Source organism: Eremomyces bilateralis, assembly GCF_010015585.1.
Source record: "Eremomyces bilateralis CBS 781.70 unplaced genomic scaffold P152scaffold_13, whole genome shotgun sequence".
Classification (NCBI taxonomy): Eukaryota; Fungi; Ascomycota; class Dothideomycetes; order Eremomycetales; family Eremomycetaceae; genus Eremomyces; species Eremomyces bilateralis.
Window position 1 is genome coordinate 57,722 of NW_022985079.1, and position 14,344 is coordinate 72,065.

Genomic DNA, 14,344 nt, shown 5'->3' on the forward strand with positions numbered 1-14,344 from the left:
GATATCCAGGTCTGTCTAGCGCTCGCCGTCGCGCATTCATCGCGCATTTCCCATCTGCCGAGCATTCTTCCATCCATCCGAGAAGTCCTTCGCCCATTCTTTCTCACCCAGACACTACTCTTCCACGCTCCCCTCCTCCAAATCGAACCCTTCCCCTCCCACCACCCCTCCCTTCTCCTCCGTCCCCCACTCCACCAAAAACACCTGCCGTACCACACAATCCCTCAACACCGTCCCCTGCTCCCCCTTCGCCCTCCGCTCCTTCCCCTCCAACTTCGCTCGCCGCCCCACCACGCACCCGCTCAGCGTCACATTCGCCCCAACATCCACCCCATCCATCAACACGCACCGGAGCAGGCGTGCGCCTGGCCCGATACTGCAGTTCGCGCCCACCGCGCATTCTTTGACTGTGGCGTGCGCGCCGACGGTGACGTTGGCGTCGAGGAGGGTGGTGGGGAGATCGATGCGGGCATGGGGGTCGACGAGGTGGGGGTGGGTGATTTTGGCGGTGTGGGTGAGTGGAGAGGAGGAGGGGGGGAGGGCTGCGAGGTGGAGGGTAGTGAGGAGGAGGGTGGGGACGGTGTCGATGCGGCGGAGGAGGGGGGCGGGGGGTGAAGGGGGGTGGAGGTAGGTGAGGAAGGGGGGAAGGAGGGAGCGGGAGGAGGAGGGGGAGGAGGGGACGCGGGAGGCGAAGGCGGTGGAGAGAGTGGGAGGGTGGACGGACATGGTGCTGATCATGGACGCGATGTCGACGTCTGCGGTCCCGTTGTCCGCCGTGCTGCCGTTGGGCGTGGCGGCGTCGAAATACTCCTGCATCCCCAACTTCTCCGCCAACCCGTCTTGCCAGCTCGCCTTTGCCCACGCGCCGATCACGTCTTCCGACATCGACTCGAACGTCGCATTCCGCGCCATCAGCTCCTTCGCCCAGCGGGGGAAGAAATACACATGCGAGTCACGATACACCCGCTCGATGCGCGTCCGCCCAAACTCCTCGATCGCCTTGTTGCGGATCCGCAGCGCCCCGTGATTCGCCACCTCGTCGTCCAGCGTCGCGTTCGACTTTGCGTTCAGCAGCTGCTCCGTATTGTGCGCCAGCGACGCCGCATGCGGAAACACGACGGCCGGCCGCGCTATCGCGGCCGTCATGACGAAGTCCGTCTCCGCGCCCTTCGGCTTCTTCCTCTCGGCGTCAAGCACGCTGTACCAGAACCCCAGACCTCCCTGGCGTCCAGCACCGGCGCCCATGCCTGCCACCTCGGCTTGGAAGGTCATCCACGTCTCATAGGCGGCGAGGGGGTCGAGCTCGGTGAGGAGGTCGCAGGGGAGAACGAGGAAGTCGGAGTCGATAGCGGCCTGCACTTCGGGGAAGCGGAAGAGTTCGGCGGTGCCGATGATCTGTGCAGTGGAGGATTGGGCGAGGCCTGGGGGGGCGATGATATCGGGCTTTGGGGAGGGGAGGGAGGTGAGGTAGGGGTTTTGGTTAAGGGCATCGTCTAGCGCTTCGTGGGAATCGGGGGAGATGATGAGGGAGATTTCTAGGTGATGTTAGTAACGCTGTACTCAATAGTTCAATTGCAGCGCCAGCATGCAGCCTTCACTTACCCGTGATGCCCATTCGGTAGCAGAAATCCAACGGATACCACACCATCGGGCGGTTCGCGATGGGGAGCAGCGCTTTCGGGCCGTCTTTCGGGTTGGCGCAGAAGGTCTCGAAGCCACTTCCGGGGCCGCAGAGAATGAAGGCCTTGAAGGCCGGAGCCGGGAGATTGGCATGCGGCATGGTGGTGTATCCTGGGATGGTTTGGAGGATCCTCTCTATCCGTTGTTTTTCGGTTCGTAGAGTCGACATGATGGAATTGGAATTATGACTCGATTAAGGCAATAAGGCGGCAATAAGGCGACCACTTCGGGGTTAGTGCGGAGTTAAGTAATCGTAAGGCGACAAGGCGAGAAAGCTGTAAGATATCCAGTTTGTGGTGTTTTGTTTCGTTTTTGGTGGAGCTGAGTCAGGCATCAACTTTGAGGCATCACATGACCTCCTAGGCTGAAAATCAACAGCGTATCACACGTATACCACATTACGATCACCTGAACGTGGTTACATTCTGTGGTGTTCTGCTCTGGACGGACAAAATAATTCATTACTGCTCTTCTTGAGTGCAATTTACTCCTTTAAACAATGCGACGGCAGATTCACCTCCGTTTTGGGCGGTTTGTGACACCGTGTTCTGTGGTAAATCTGCATCCAATCAGAGCACCCTCTAACTCTGCGGATATGGATCCTTGTCCAGGCAACAAGGCTTTGCCCACCTCCAGTTTGAGACCCACCTCCGTGGCTCGATGCGGCTCCGCCTGTGTCCTCACAGCTGGCAAGATATTGTAGAATAGACTGGATATTACAAATGATCGATTTTCTTTGGCGTTGTGGAGATATCTGTCTTTGAAGGGGTTATATGTGACCTGCAATTCGGGCTATCTAGCTTGCTTTGCCTCTAATTCTCTCCAGATGTTAGTTATACGATAATAGGCAAGACTGTCGGCATATCTAGATTCGGAGCACACATAATGCCATCTGGGTGTGGGTTATGTGGTCCAGTTGCTTCGATGGGTTGCGGCTGGCCAGATAATCATCGGGAGGAGAGACCTACCGTCTGCAGATATACATTCGGTCGCTGTTACCATCGTCCGCTTATCACCCGCGCCTCTGTAGTTTCGCGAGTCCTTCTTACTTACAAGGACTTTGACGGAACCGAGCATGCACAACATGACTCCCGTCTCGTCCATATTGTACACATTCTCTGGCAGAATGACCGGATCTTGTAATTCCTTTCCGATTACTTCAAACCATTGTATGCTCTTATCGTATACGTTGTTATCGTGACGATTCCAATCCGCCGCCTTGACTTTTCTTGAGCTGAGTTCCGGATGGCGTTTCTTGAAGGCCTTGGGCCAGTTCTTGCCTGGGGTATGGAAGGGGCATGATATGATATTATGTGATAAAGCTCTGAATTAAAAATATCCCGAAAAAAGAGACTCAAACCGAAAAGAAACCAAGAATGTCCCGGTGAAACGACTAACCCGCCCACCTGCCCCGAACCATGTGAATGTATGCGAGTTGTGGAAGCACTGGAAAAGAAATGCATATCATGCATGCCTTACCAGGCACCTACGATCAGGAACGACCAGACCAGACTGACCAAAATCGACCAGACTTTGACCAGACCAAGGGAGATTGGTCCTGATCGCAAGGATCACTTCTGACTGGAAATTGGAATAATCATCTGAATAACAGGATGATCATGGGCGATCATGAACGATCGTCGATCATGGACTTATGAGAAATGGGGAATGCGGGGGGTACATCGTGTTTATCATCGTCGAAGTCTTCGCCCGTTTAACTTCACGTTCAACTCAAATGAGTTACTTTCGGCTACATAGCTCTGGTTGTGAATTGATACCTTCCTCTATCCCCACCTCTGCCAGCTTGTAAGCTTCTACCCGGAACCTGCTCACCCTCTCCAAGAGATCTAAACCCATGTGACATGCCTCACAACGTACCCCACAAGCGAGTGGTCAATACGAGCGAGCGGTCAGCCCCAGCCAAACCAAACCACTTCAATTACAGATATCTCTACAGCGCCCTAATTATATGAAATTCCGATAGAAACCTCATATGTAGTAACTGGACGACCTGGAAGACATGTTTGAGCCCGATGTCCTGGCTAACGGGTGTTTCGTGGTTAAGTTTAAACGCTCGCTTGTATTGACCACCCGCTTGTGGATTACATTATCCAACTTAGACCACAACACATCCGAAGCACGCTTAGTGGTGCAAATCTCGGCCATTTTATAAAGCAGGAGTGGAGGTTTCATTAAACTATTCCGCATTTGATTCTCTTCCAAGGTGTTCGTCGCTTCGAGCTTGTCCGGTTCAGGCCCGGGGGGAGATTTGGGAGCAGAGCGGTGAACCATGCTTTCACAAGACTTCTGAAGGTGCCAGGCTAAAACGCCGAGCTGCACTGACCGGAGACCGAAGAGACAGTGGCATCGTGAGTATCCGGATGATGAACAAATAACCAGCAGGCAACGCTCCCACCCGGTTCTGATTGATTTGACGGCGGCCTCGAATACGAGCGCTCGTACGGTGTAAGTGAGGCTCAATTCAGTATAGTTAGAATCAAGCCATGCCTCGTATTCTTCCGACTGGGCCCTGATGCGGCAGGCCGCTAGGAACGGAATCAGAAGAGGGGAAGGGAAGAGACAAATGGTGGCCAGCAAGCAAAAACAGAAGTATAAAATAGGAAACACTCGCCCAAATACTACTATTTCTCCAATTCGCCTTCCTCTCATCTACATTATCTCCTTTCCCCTCACGATCTACAACGTCATCATGTCTTCTCAGGGTCTTTTCCCTGTTCTTGTGGCCTTTGCCGGCAACTCCCAATCCCATGAGGTGATACTTATTGATGAAAAAACCGAGTCCTTCAACGCACTCGCCACCCATGTGTACGCCCACCTAGGCCCTCATATCGACGATGAGTACCGTCCGAACGGACAAGAACGCCATATCACCAAGATGTGGGTGCAATGGAACCAAGTGAAGACGAACGAATTCCCCCTCAAAACGTATTTCTCAGACACCAATATCGGTGCGCTCCTGCACCTTTTGGCTGCTCGAGGCGGCGTCGATAAGGTCTATGCATGGCTCAATGAAATTGACGACCCGGAAGAAGAATATGACGACCCGGAAGAAGAATAGGTATGCATCCGTTCTTCATGTCTCTCATGGTGGTAGTTTACTAAGCTTTTGTTAGAATGCTCTGTCCCTAGGCACTGCAGGATGTTGTGAGCTGGTATCGGAGATACCTCACGTGGGATTAGATCTCTTAGAGAGCGTGCAAGGCGAGCAGATGATCATAGACGAAGATGTCAATTCACAACTCGAGCTATGAGTCGAAGATAGCTTTCAAGTTTCAACCTCAATTGCTCGACGAGCCACCCCCACCCATCCATCTGCAGCTGCGGGCGCTGGGATCTCAGGACACGTCCGTCTTCTGTCCGGACGCCCGCATGCTCGCGAAACCGTGATCGCGATTCGTGACCGCCATCGCAGGTTTTCGTATTAAGTCGTGTCGTCGATCCATCGTCCCAATATCAACGTCCTGCGACTGAACTTTTCATGATGTTAGATTGCTTCATCACGGGAGATAGCCGCTTTCGGGTTAGAGAATCAATCGTGAAAATTAATTGGAGGGGGAATTGGACTACCGGGTGCCCGGGCTTGGCGGGTTCCCTGTCGATTTGGTGCTAACGTGCCCCGCAGTGGCGGCTCGACCAGCCACAGCGAAGGGGCCTGGCACAGGGGGTGGACGCGGCGGAACCGCAGCACCTGAGCCGAGGCCGCTAGGGAAGTGTTGAATAGTAGTACGGAATAGTAGTGTGACTGAATCACGTTCCGCCGCCAATTCCGTTGCTCCTTCCAACCGTGATGAGAGGCTGTTCCGCCACTGCGTTGCGCTTGCGGATAGAGGGCGTGTTGGTATCGGTTTCCACTCATTGTGAAGATGATAGTTTTGAGAGTTTGGTATCTTGACGCTTTGTGGTTGTTCGTATGCGGTTCACCAACTCGAGTTGGTTTGCGTTGGGGGGCGGAAGGAGGATAGGGTTTCGCCTGCTTCTCACCAAACAGGAGAACGCCTACACAGTAAGCGTATCCCCCCAAAGACAGCTCTGCTTTGGCTCGGACGGTGTATATTGTCTCTGCATACAATATGACCGTCAGGTTCCCGGGCCTCACCAACGTGGAGGTACAGAGTCTGCTTTCAGATGCCCGTATAATACTATATAGCCACCTTATATATTAACCTAAGATCGTCGGTCTTCACCCATCGCCGATCAGTATGAAGCAGAGAAGCAGAGACGAAACTGAACGATTGTTGGCCTATTTAATAGGCAACCAGCGTAAGCGCTGAAAATACTTCCATTCATGTTACGCTAGGTCGCTGAACGAACGCTGAGAACTCGCTACAGTCTTTGGACAAAATAATAATCGGAAAAGCAAAGGCTAATGAAAGCTACCTGCTCGCTTTCCAACTTCCGACTCCTGCTGTGGCAAGCTGGGGGCTCACGATCCCTTAAGTCCTTCTGTGCTTCCTGGAGTGTCTTCTTCATATCGGAATAGAGGGTCGGATCGGGCTTCCTCCGCCTCCTACCACCTGGAAATACAACCCTCCGCACTCGATTCACGCAAGGAATCAGTGGCTGATAGTACGGCGTGAAGAACTGCCCAACAGTCTTAAGAAAATCCATTTCTTCAACCACGATGCCCTTTTTCAGATTTGCCAATAGTTCCGTACCCATGAAGTTCCACTTGTCAAACTTCGGGACGACCCTGCCTCTTTCATCTAGTCTCCTGTAGTGAATGCATGTCCAGAAGAGCACCCAAAAGAAAGACTCGATATCATGCATAAAGGTGCGTTTCTCGTCGTTAAGTAGGGCCCCTATTGCCATAAAAGCTCTGGTTCCGGTCTTGCCTCGTGCTCCGGAAGGCTCCTCTCGCTGCACTCTGACTGCAAGATCTAGGTCGATCAGAAATGCTGACCGCGAAGGGTTCTCTTCATTCTCGTTAATCATGAGGTTGCCTTGTGATATGTCGCAGTGCCATATATTGCCGGTTTCGTGCAGATTCTTGTATCCTTTCTGGTCAGCATGTAATACGCAAGAGACTCCGATCATGTCCTTACCTTCGATGCAACCCATTAGAGCACCCAGCAAGGCCCCTCGAGAGCTTGCACGATAGATAGGTTTTCCGTAATCGCGAACGATGACACAGCGATGCACGCGATTCGGTACTACATTCCTCGGATCCGGCTTTGTTGGCGAGCTCGAATACGCTCGCTTGCTGGGCGGCAACTCTGCGTCAGAGCCGCTGAGCGACTTCTTTTCCTGACACTGCCTGCACTTCGACCTCTTTCTTTAGTGAGAGGGGGCAACATTATCGAGCTTTTCGGTTTGTAGTTCGTCGCTTTGCTGGTATCTAGGCCCTTGCGGACACCGCCATAAACGTCATCCACCTCGCTGCCCACGCACACGGTCTCGTGGTGGTAGTACCTTGCCACGTTCGTTACATTCTTTTCAGTGGCTTCTTGCAGCAGCAAGCCTTCCTCTTCACGTTCCAGATACTGCCAAGAATCTTTAATGACGAGAGGTTCCCGTGATTCATCCCCCTCGCGATATGCTTTCCAGCACGTTGTTGCACGGCCCACCACACAAGCCGCTCGCCGTATAACTCATCGATGATGAGGCGTTCTATCTTGCCATTGCGTTCAATCTCGATGTATCGCATGCCATCTGAGGTTGAGATGGTTGGATCGAATCCAAGCTGCTCCCTGTTCATCTACAGGTATCCCAACACGGCCGAACCGAATTGCTGCCCCTCCATGTTAATGCCAAACGACGGTGAGGCGATTGCGCCTGCCCGGTCAAACGACCATAGCCGCATTACAGGTCCGCAAAGCGTAAATCCGAGAACGAAGCGACGGCTGTCCTGCGCTGCCAGCACCTCTCTTGCGCATCTACCAAGGTCAAGCAACGTTTGGGACACTGTATCCAAGGTGTGGTTGCTCTTGAGCTCCTCTGGCACGAGAACCTGCGACCAGTGGCACTTGGATGTTTCGCTAGCCTTCGGATCGTCCACGAAGCCAAAATCCAGCTTGCGGTCCGCCGTCGACCCTTCCAACCCCCTGTCAGTTGCGCAAGTGGCCTACGCAGAGTTTTTTTTAGCCTGATTGTGCATGGCTGAGAGATCCACGAGACGGTCGGTAAATTTTGCGAGCCAGCTTAGAACGTCCTTCTCCTTTGAGCCCTGCGGTCAGTCCCGCCAACCGCCCTCTTGACTGTACAGTGGATCATCTCCTTCCTTGCATTTTTTGAAGACAGCTTCGGCTGCCGATGTAAGGCCGTCCACTTCCCTAAAGAAGATTTCGTAGAACCTGGGAACCCCAATGTATACCGACGCTAGCTCTTCCTTTAGGGCACCGTCCATATATTTCCGATGCTCGGAGGAGTTGACAAAGCTGCTCGTGTTGCGTGTCAACGGGGTCTGGTTCACGTACGGCAGCGGGCGGGGAGGTGTGGACTCGGCGACGGCGTCGGTCGCCTTGTTCAAGACATCCTCATCTGGTTCTTTGTTAAAGATCGCCCTCTGGAGTGGAAGGACGCGGTCGACGTCAAAGTCACTGGAGTTGATACCGGCACCTAACCCTTAGAGGTTATGGAAGAGCGTTCCGTGACTAATCCTAGAAGGAAGCAGCCGGCATACTGGAAGACTCTGGAGGGCTGACACGAGATCAAACCCCAGATTCTTCAGTTCTGCGCTCGTTAGAATGGGCGATACAAAAGGTGAGCGAGCGTTACCGCCGTCTTCAAGTTGGTGCAGCGTGTCCAAAGATGGAGGGACATCCCGCCTCGCACCGAAAGACTCAAGGGAGCTGCGGAACGCGTCCAAGGCTTTTCCGATTGGGTTGGCCTTAATTATATCTAAAATTGAGATACTTGACATGGTAGAGATGTGTCAAAGAGTGCAGGATACGAGAGAGCATGGAGCGGAGACGTGATAGATAGGTATCCGCGCCCCTGGTTCGAAAATAATTCACCATTCTGTACCTTACATATGCCGAGATATTATATCTGCCTGCGAATCGGACCGAGCCGAGTAGGCGGGAAATATTTAGAAAATTGGAATCGACCAATGAGCGTCCACGGTAGGCAAGCCGCCCATTCTGGCAGTCGACCTGCCGCCGCAACTTTTACTTGATATCATTTTGCAAGAGTGCACTGCACAGGTATGGTACAAGCATCAATCAACATCGTCCCACAATTTCATAGGACTAAGTCTGCAAGGCGATAAGGCTGCTAGATTAGTGCCTTAATGTATGAACAGGAATTTGAATGAACTCCTGAAGGGTTTCCCCACACTCAGAATTATCTCAACGTCCTATCTACAATTCAGAGATGCTTTGGCATCAATTATGGTAGAATTTACGGAGGTCCATTTCAAAAGTTATTGCTCGCCAAGAAAGGGTCTTGATTATATAAGCCGTTCGAAAGCCGATAGCACGGGTAGTAGGGTGCCTAGCCAACGGGCGGGTACTACGCGCGGTAAATCAAATGCCTGGCGCCCTTGCCTCGAATTAGGCTCTATAAGACCTGAATTAAATGCCCAGTTAATAGGCAGTTCAGTGCCCGTGGGCCGTGGGCCCGTGGCAATGTGGCATAGGCTCTCGAAACTGCTTATATAATCACGCCACTTCCTTGGCGAGCAATAACTTTTGAAATGGACCTCCGTATTGTATTTCCAATTCAGTGTAATATGATTTCTAGGTATGAGTAAGTTGGACCGTGCTCCTAGCGCGTCGGTCACAGTTCGCACCGCTGTATTCAGGGCTCATGCATTATCCCGAGGCTCGGAATGACCGTGTCTTTTACTCCGTTTGCTGCCCGAACGTTCGTTCTGCTTCAAATCGAGTCCAAAAACCATGTCTGAAAAAAGAAGAAAGAACGGCAAGCAACAGTCGTGTGAGCCATGCCGAAAAGCCAAGGTCAAATGCGACCATGCTAGTCCGGTTTGCGGTCGATGTCGGATTCGAGGACGCGCCAGCCAATGTTACTATCATCCCGCTCCGTTGACGAAGCCGAGATTGAACGCGACCTCCACTACGCAAACCGATCGGTACGGAATATTCGGAATTTCCAGCGCGTTGCCTTCCCATGGCGATCAGCCAGATTTCCGGAGAGATAGCACGGCGTTCGACCATTTACTGGCGGCTGCTGCTGCGGATCATGAAATCGTCGTCCCAAATACTCCTGAGGCCGTGGAGTCGAACCACAACGAGTCGGGGTATTTGGGCGCCACTAGCTATACGAATGCACTGTTGGAAAGCGCTCCGAAAGAATACCGGTCTCCTACCAACCACACATCCTCAGACTTTGGGCTGAACACCATGTCTTCAGATGGTGTGATGGACCATAATAAAGCCGAGTTTCTCAAGAAAGGTGCCGACGTGCTCGCTATAATACCACGACTGTTGCCCGTCTTCCCTATGTTTCCGTCCTATCAAACTCAAACAAACCTGGCCATCGTTCCGCTTCCGATTGTCGTGCATACTGCGGAGTTCCTGGAACAGCTTGTGACCAACCACGACTTCCTACAAATCGAGCGCGAGCGGATGCAAATCTGTTCCAGAATGCTAGTCAATACCTCCAGGCCCCTGAAGGTGAGCCCGGAGATGACCGGTAGCCAGTTTCATCTCCAGTTCACCGGGGACAATTTTCGTTTCGAGACGCTGGCGTGGATGTTTGCGCTGGCAGGAGTGGGGATTCTCTGCGGAGAGGAAAAGGTATTTGGCGGACGGGAGTCGGAAGCTAGAGCGATACGGATGAGGATTCGCGAGTTGATCATAGCTAGCGATGCGTGTATCGAGATCTGTGCGAGCTACGGGATTTCTACGGTCAACGACGTATTTATTTGGGGCATGTTGCAGAATACGGTATTGACCACAATGTACCACGGAGATTCGAGTACGTTGCTTCTTGTCCGTGTATCAATTGGAACTGACTTCATAGGCTACATCGCAACAAGAAGAGCCGCAGACCTCGCTACTGCTATTTTCGCTTTGGGTATCCACCAAGAGTGCAAGATCTCCGAAAATGTCCCCGGGTTCCTCACGCACTGTCGTCGCAAGACATTTGCCGGATCATACTACATTGATAAGACAATCGCTACGTTTGTGGGACGACCTCCCCGAATCCCCATGCGATTCTCTGATATCCAGGCTCCACTCGATGTTAGTGACGATACCATCCTTGGAGGGCCCGAAATAATTAACGACGAAGTCTCCAAGCTTGATCCTGAAGGATATAATCCGGACGGCAAGTTTCATCCAAACACTTCATTACGGACGCGATTCAAGATGAGCGTCATCCGGGAGAAGATCTTGGAACTGTCACTGGGCAACGATAAAACGGACCTGGACAACAAGGCCCAACATCTCACGAATGAGCTCGAGGCTTTATGGGAATCGTTGCCGCGCTGGTTGAAGTTCGATGACAAGACGGATGATGCGAGGCGCTGGGCGAAGACTCACACCTTCTACACGGATTATCTTTACAGCCATTTCCTTCTGGAGCGGATCCGCGCCACAAAATGCCGTTCCGGTGGAGAACGACACCTGCACGTCTCCCGTGAAATGCTCACCACCGTCCTAATGGTGTCGAAACGAGTTTTCTGGTGCCAAAGCGATTGGTTTCTCCTCTTCTACGGCCTTCCCGCCGCGGCGGTCCTGGCCGCCGATCTCCTACGAGCACAACAACTAGGTCTCAGCGCCACGGAGTCGCCCAGCCTCACTCACCGAGCGTCCATCATCCGAAACCTCAGTGTATTCCTCGCCGCGCTCGAATCGGCCGCACAAGCGGACCTGGGTAACCGACGGGCTTGTACAGATGCAAGAGACACGCTCGGTCGAATTCTGGACGCTATTCTCGATCCGAACCCGCCGCCGTCAAGTCAACGATCGAGACAGAGTGACGAACAGCCTGCAAGTCAGATGATCGACGCGGTGGTTGATCAGTGGCCGTTTGGCGATGACCTGTTCGGGCTGAATGGCGAGGCGCTACCTTGGGATCCGTTCATGGCAGGCCTCGACGAGATTGACCTAAGTACTCCTTTTCAGCAGGGTTAAGGATGCCCATCATGCGCACAGTGCCATCACTGGCGTTTCGAACGAATCGAATATGCTGCTGGCGCGGCAGTGAATCGTCAATTGACGCTGTTCGTGTAATCTCTCGGCAGCACCGGTCTTCCAATCAACACCATGGGTGATATGGACAATTTTCAATCAATAAGATATATACATGAAGAGGACATCTTAATTGAACAGCCCGGAGAACAGGCTCCCAAGTCCACTGAACAGCCCGGAGCCACCACTGCTGCTACCACCTCCTTGGCCACTGGAGCTAGAGCTACTTCCTCCAAAAAGACTAGCCAAACCGCTCAAGCTACTCCCGCCACTGTTAGCCGATTCCCCTGATCCCGACGATCCCGAAGATCCCGACGATCCCGACGATCCCGACGTACCGCTTCCACCCAAGAGCCCTCCCAGGCCACCACCACCACCAAGGCCTCCCATAAGCCCTCCGATGCTGGTGCTGGCGGGAGCGGCCGAATTCTGGTACTGACCAGCAGTTGCTTGACCCTTCGGGATGCGGACAAACATGATCGCAATAGACATGATGGATGACTGCTTTCCGCCGTGGTCGAGCACCCCTTTGTACACATCGTAGTCGTAGTTCCCTTTTAGCTCCCACTTCTGGCCCTTCTTCAACTGCGGCACCGGCAACGGATATTTGCACAGCGACATCGAGCTGATATGCTCGACCGCCGTCCCGCCTTCCATGTCGTGTCCCATGTCCGTGCCCCCCCCGTGCCCATGGCCCCCACCGATGTACTCCGGCGTCTCGCCGTACTTCGCGCTGCTCACGCAGTTCTCCTTCCCATCGACCGACAGCGACGAGGAGACCCCGCCGTCGTGCAGATGACCGGCATACCCGACCACATCGCCGTCGAAATTTGCGGTCCACGGCTTTGCGGTGACGGTGAACTTCCCCGTCTCCGACGTCGGCATGACCTCGGACGTCCCGCAGTTGTTCGCGTCGAACCACACGGGGCGGAGGTCATCGTAGCCGGCCGGGCTGCCGTCGATGTAATCGTACGTGAGTGTGAGGTACGCGAGGGCTTCCTCGACGTTTTCGTTCATCAGGTCGACGATGAGGCGGAATTCGTCCGACGCGCGGAGGTGGTAGCCGATCTTCATGGGGACGTCCTGGAAGAAGGAGGGGGTACGCTCGTTGCCGGACGACCACATTCTCTCCGAGGCGGTGGCGGAGGAGCCGATGATCATGTGGGGAAGGGACAGGCTCGCTCCCGCGCAAGTGGCATCGTTGCGGCCAGGACCGACAGCGAAGTGGACGTACTGTCGAGGTTAGCACGTTTCTGACAAGATCCAAAGGGCGTCTTACGTGGTGCAGCCAAAGCCCCTTGTCGATGTTCGCGTTGGCCCCATCCGGGAACTCCAGCCCGGCGTTCATGCCGACAATGACACACTCATCGCACGGCTTCGGCGCCTCCTTATCCGGATAATTGAACAGCGTGCCACTGTGCCCCGACAAGGCGTGCGTAACGTTGGAACCCGGAATCTTATAGGGTCCATATCGGATCTTCACCGTCTGCGCGCCCTCGATCCGCGGCTCGAGAACCTGCTTCGCTGCCGCGGCCCCAGCCGGTGCCGGAACTTTCCCAAACCCAGCCGCTATATTCCATCCTGTCAGTTTCACCTCCCCGCGACGATGTTCGAACGCTACGCACGATTGAGCATCCCCGAAATCATCCCCCCCAACCCCTGGCGCTTCTCCAGATCTTCCTGCACCGCTCGCGGAAGATACTGTGGGTCGACGGGATGGCCCATGTAGGACGGCAGCGCCGCCGCGCTGGCCGAGCCGGCGGCCGCGAGCAAAAGAGCGAGGTTCTTCATCGTTGCGAACGGATGCTATCGCTCTACGACGGCGGAATGAAAGAAAAGAAGACTTGAGGTCACGAAGGAGCGAACGACTGGAGTGTGGGAAGAAGAAGCGAATGGGCCACCATGCAAAGTGAGGTTCGTGTGCTTTATACCAACCACACGTCGCTATAATTCTAGTTGGTTCAATTAACGGAATACAATGCCAAGAGGACGATCGGCGAATTCCTCCACAGCGCCACGGCGGATTGCATTTGCTGAATCGTCAGGCTGTCTGGATGGAGATCATGAGCCACAACCCTAATTTGCAGAGGCATGGATATCGGAAGAGCTTGCTGCATTCACTACTACTTCTCTCGGTCGCCCGGCCGATGATCTCTGCGAAACGACGACCCAGCAAGCAATCATTGCTCGGCAGCGCTGCGGTTGGTGGACCAAGTTCGCAGATATTAACGCGGTGGCATCTCCCATCGACGAGCCAGCATGCTGCAATATGCCGCTGGCCACATTTCGCTATATGTGGTGATGGATGTAGGAAGCAACTTCTCTGGAAACCAATGTAGATTAATTACCAGATTGCCTAGAATTGGCCGGACTAGGTTTCGTCGCTTAATGTAGCGGAAACTTCACCCCATGAAAACTCTCACGTGTAATCACGCTGGTCTGGAGAAGATGCATCAAGTACTGGGGTACCTCTGATATATACATCTGCCAAGCTCTGAGATTAATTGCTTAAACACACCTTGGAATGCGGAGGATCTACTTGATGATGC

The 14,344-nt window shown here is 53.6% G+C and overlaps 5 protein-coding genes across 5 annotated transcripts; 2 read left to right on the forward strand and 3 right to left on the reverse strand.

Annotated features, from left to right (window-relative positions):
- Positions 1–171: 171 nt before the first annotated feature.
- On the reverse strand, positions 172–1,780 carry P152DRAFT_377544 (uncharacterized protein; the record flags this gene model as incomplete). Its single annotated transcript, XM_033675648.1, has 2 exons — positions 172–1,535; positions 1,603–1,780. Coding segments are annotated over 2 exons (1,542 nt in total), but the record flags the coding sequence as incomplete, so codon positions are not given.
- A 2,518-nt stretch (positions 1,781–4,298) lies between these two features.
- Positions 4,299–5,253, forward strand: P152DRAFT_459366 (uncharacterized protein). The gene is made up of 2 exons (XM_033679661.1): positions 4,299–4,759; positions 4,815–5,253. Exon 1 carries the CDS (start codon positions 4,391–4,393, stop codon positions 4,757–4,759), a length of 369 nt encoding a protein of 122 aa, XP_033533053.1. The 5' UTR covers positions 4,299–4,390; the 3' UTR covers positions 4,815–5,253.
- A 731-nt stretch (positions 5,254–5,984) lies between these two features.
- Positions 5,985–8,560, reverse strand: P152DRAFT_467085 (uncharacterized protein; the record flags this gene model as incomplete). Its single annotated transcript, XM_033680742.1, has 7 exons — positions 5,985–6,031; positions 6,129–6,851; positions 6,893–7,288; positions 7,423–7,742; positions 7,902–8,262; positions 8,293–8,421; positions 8,473–8,560. The coding sequence occupies 7 exons, from the start codon at positions 8,558–8,560 to the stop codon at positions 5,985–5,987; spliced, it is 2,064 nt and encodes a 687-aa protein (XP_033533054.1).
- A 976-nt stretch (positions 8,561–9,536) lies between these two features.
- Positions 9,537–11,738, forward strand: P152DRAFT_399088 (uncharacterized protein; the record flags this gene model as incomplete). Its single annotated transcript, XM_033676502.1, has 2 exons — positions 9,537–10,578; positions 10,624–11,738. 2 exons carry the CDS (start codon positions 9,537–9,539, stop codon positions 11,736–11,738), a joined length of 2,157 nt encoding a protein of 718 aa, XP_033533055.1.
- A 186-nt stretch (positions 11,739–11,924) lies between these two features.
- Positions 11,925–13,586, reverse strand: P152DRAFT_474595 (uncharacterized protein; the record flags this gene model as incomplete). Its single annotated transcript, XM_033681336.1, has 3 exons — positions 11,925–13,028; positions 13,075–13,364; positions 13,421–13,586. The coding sequence occupies 3 exons, from the start codon at positions 13,584–13,586 to the stop codon at positions 11,925–11,927; spliced, it is 1,560 nt and encodes a 519-aa protein (XP_033533056.1).
- Positions 13,587–14,344: the final 758 nt, after the last annotated feature.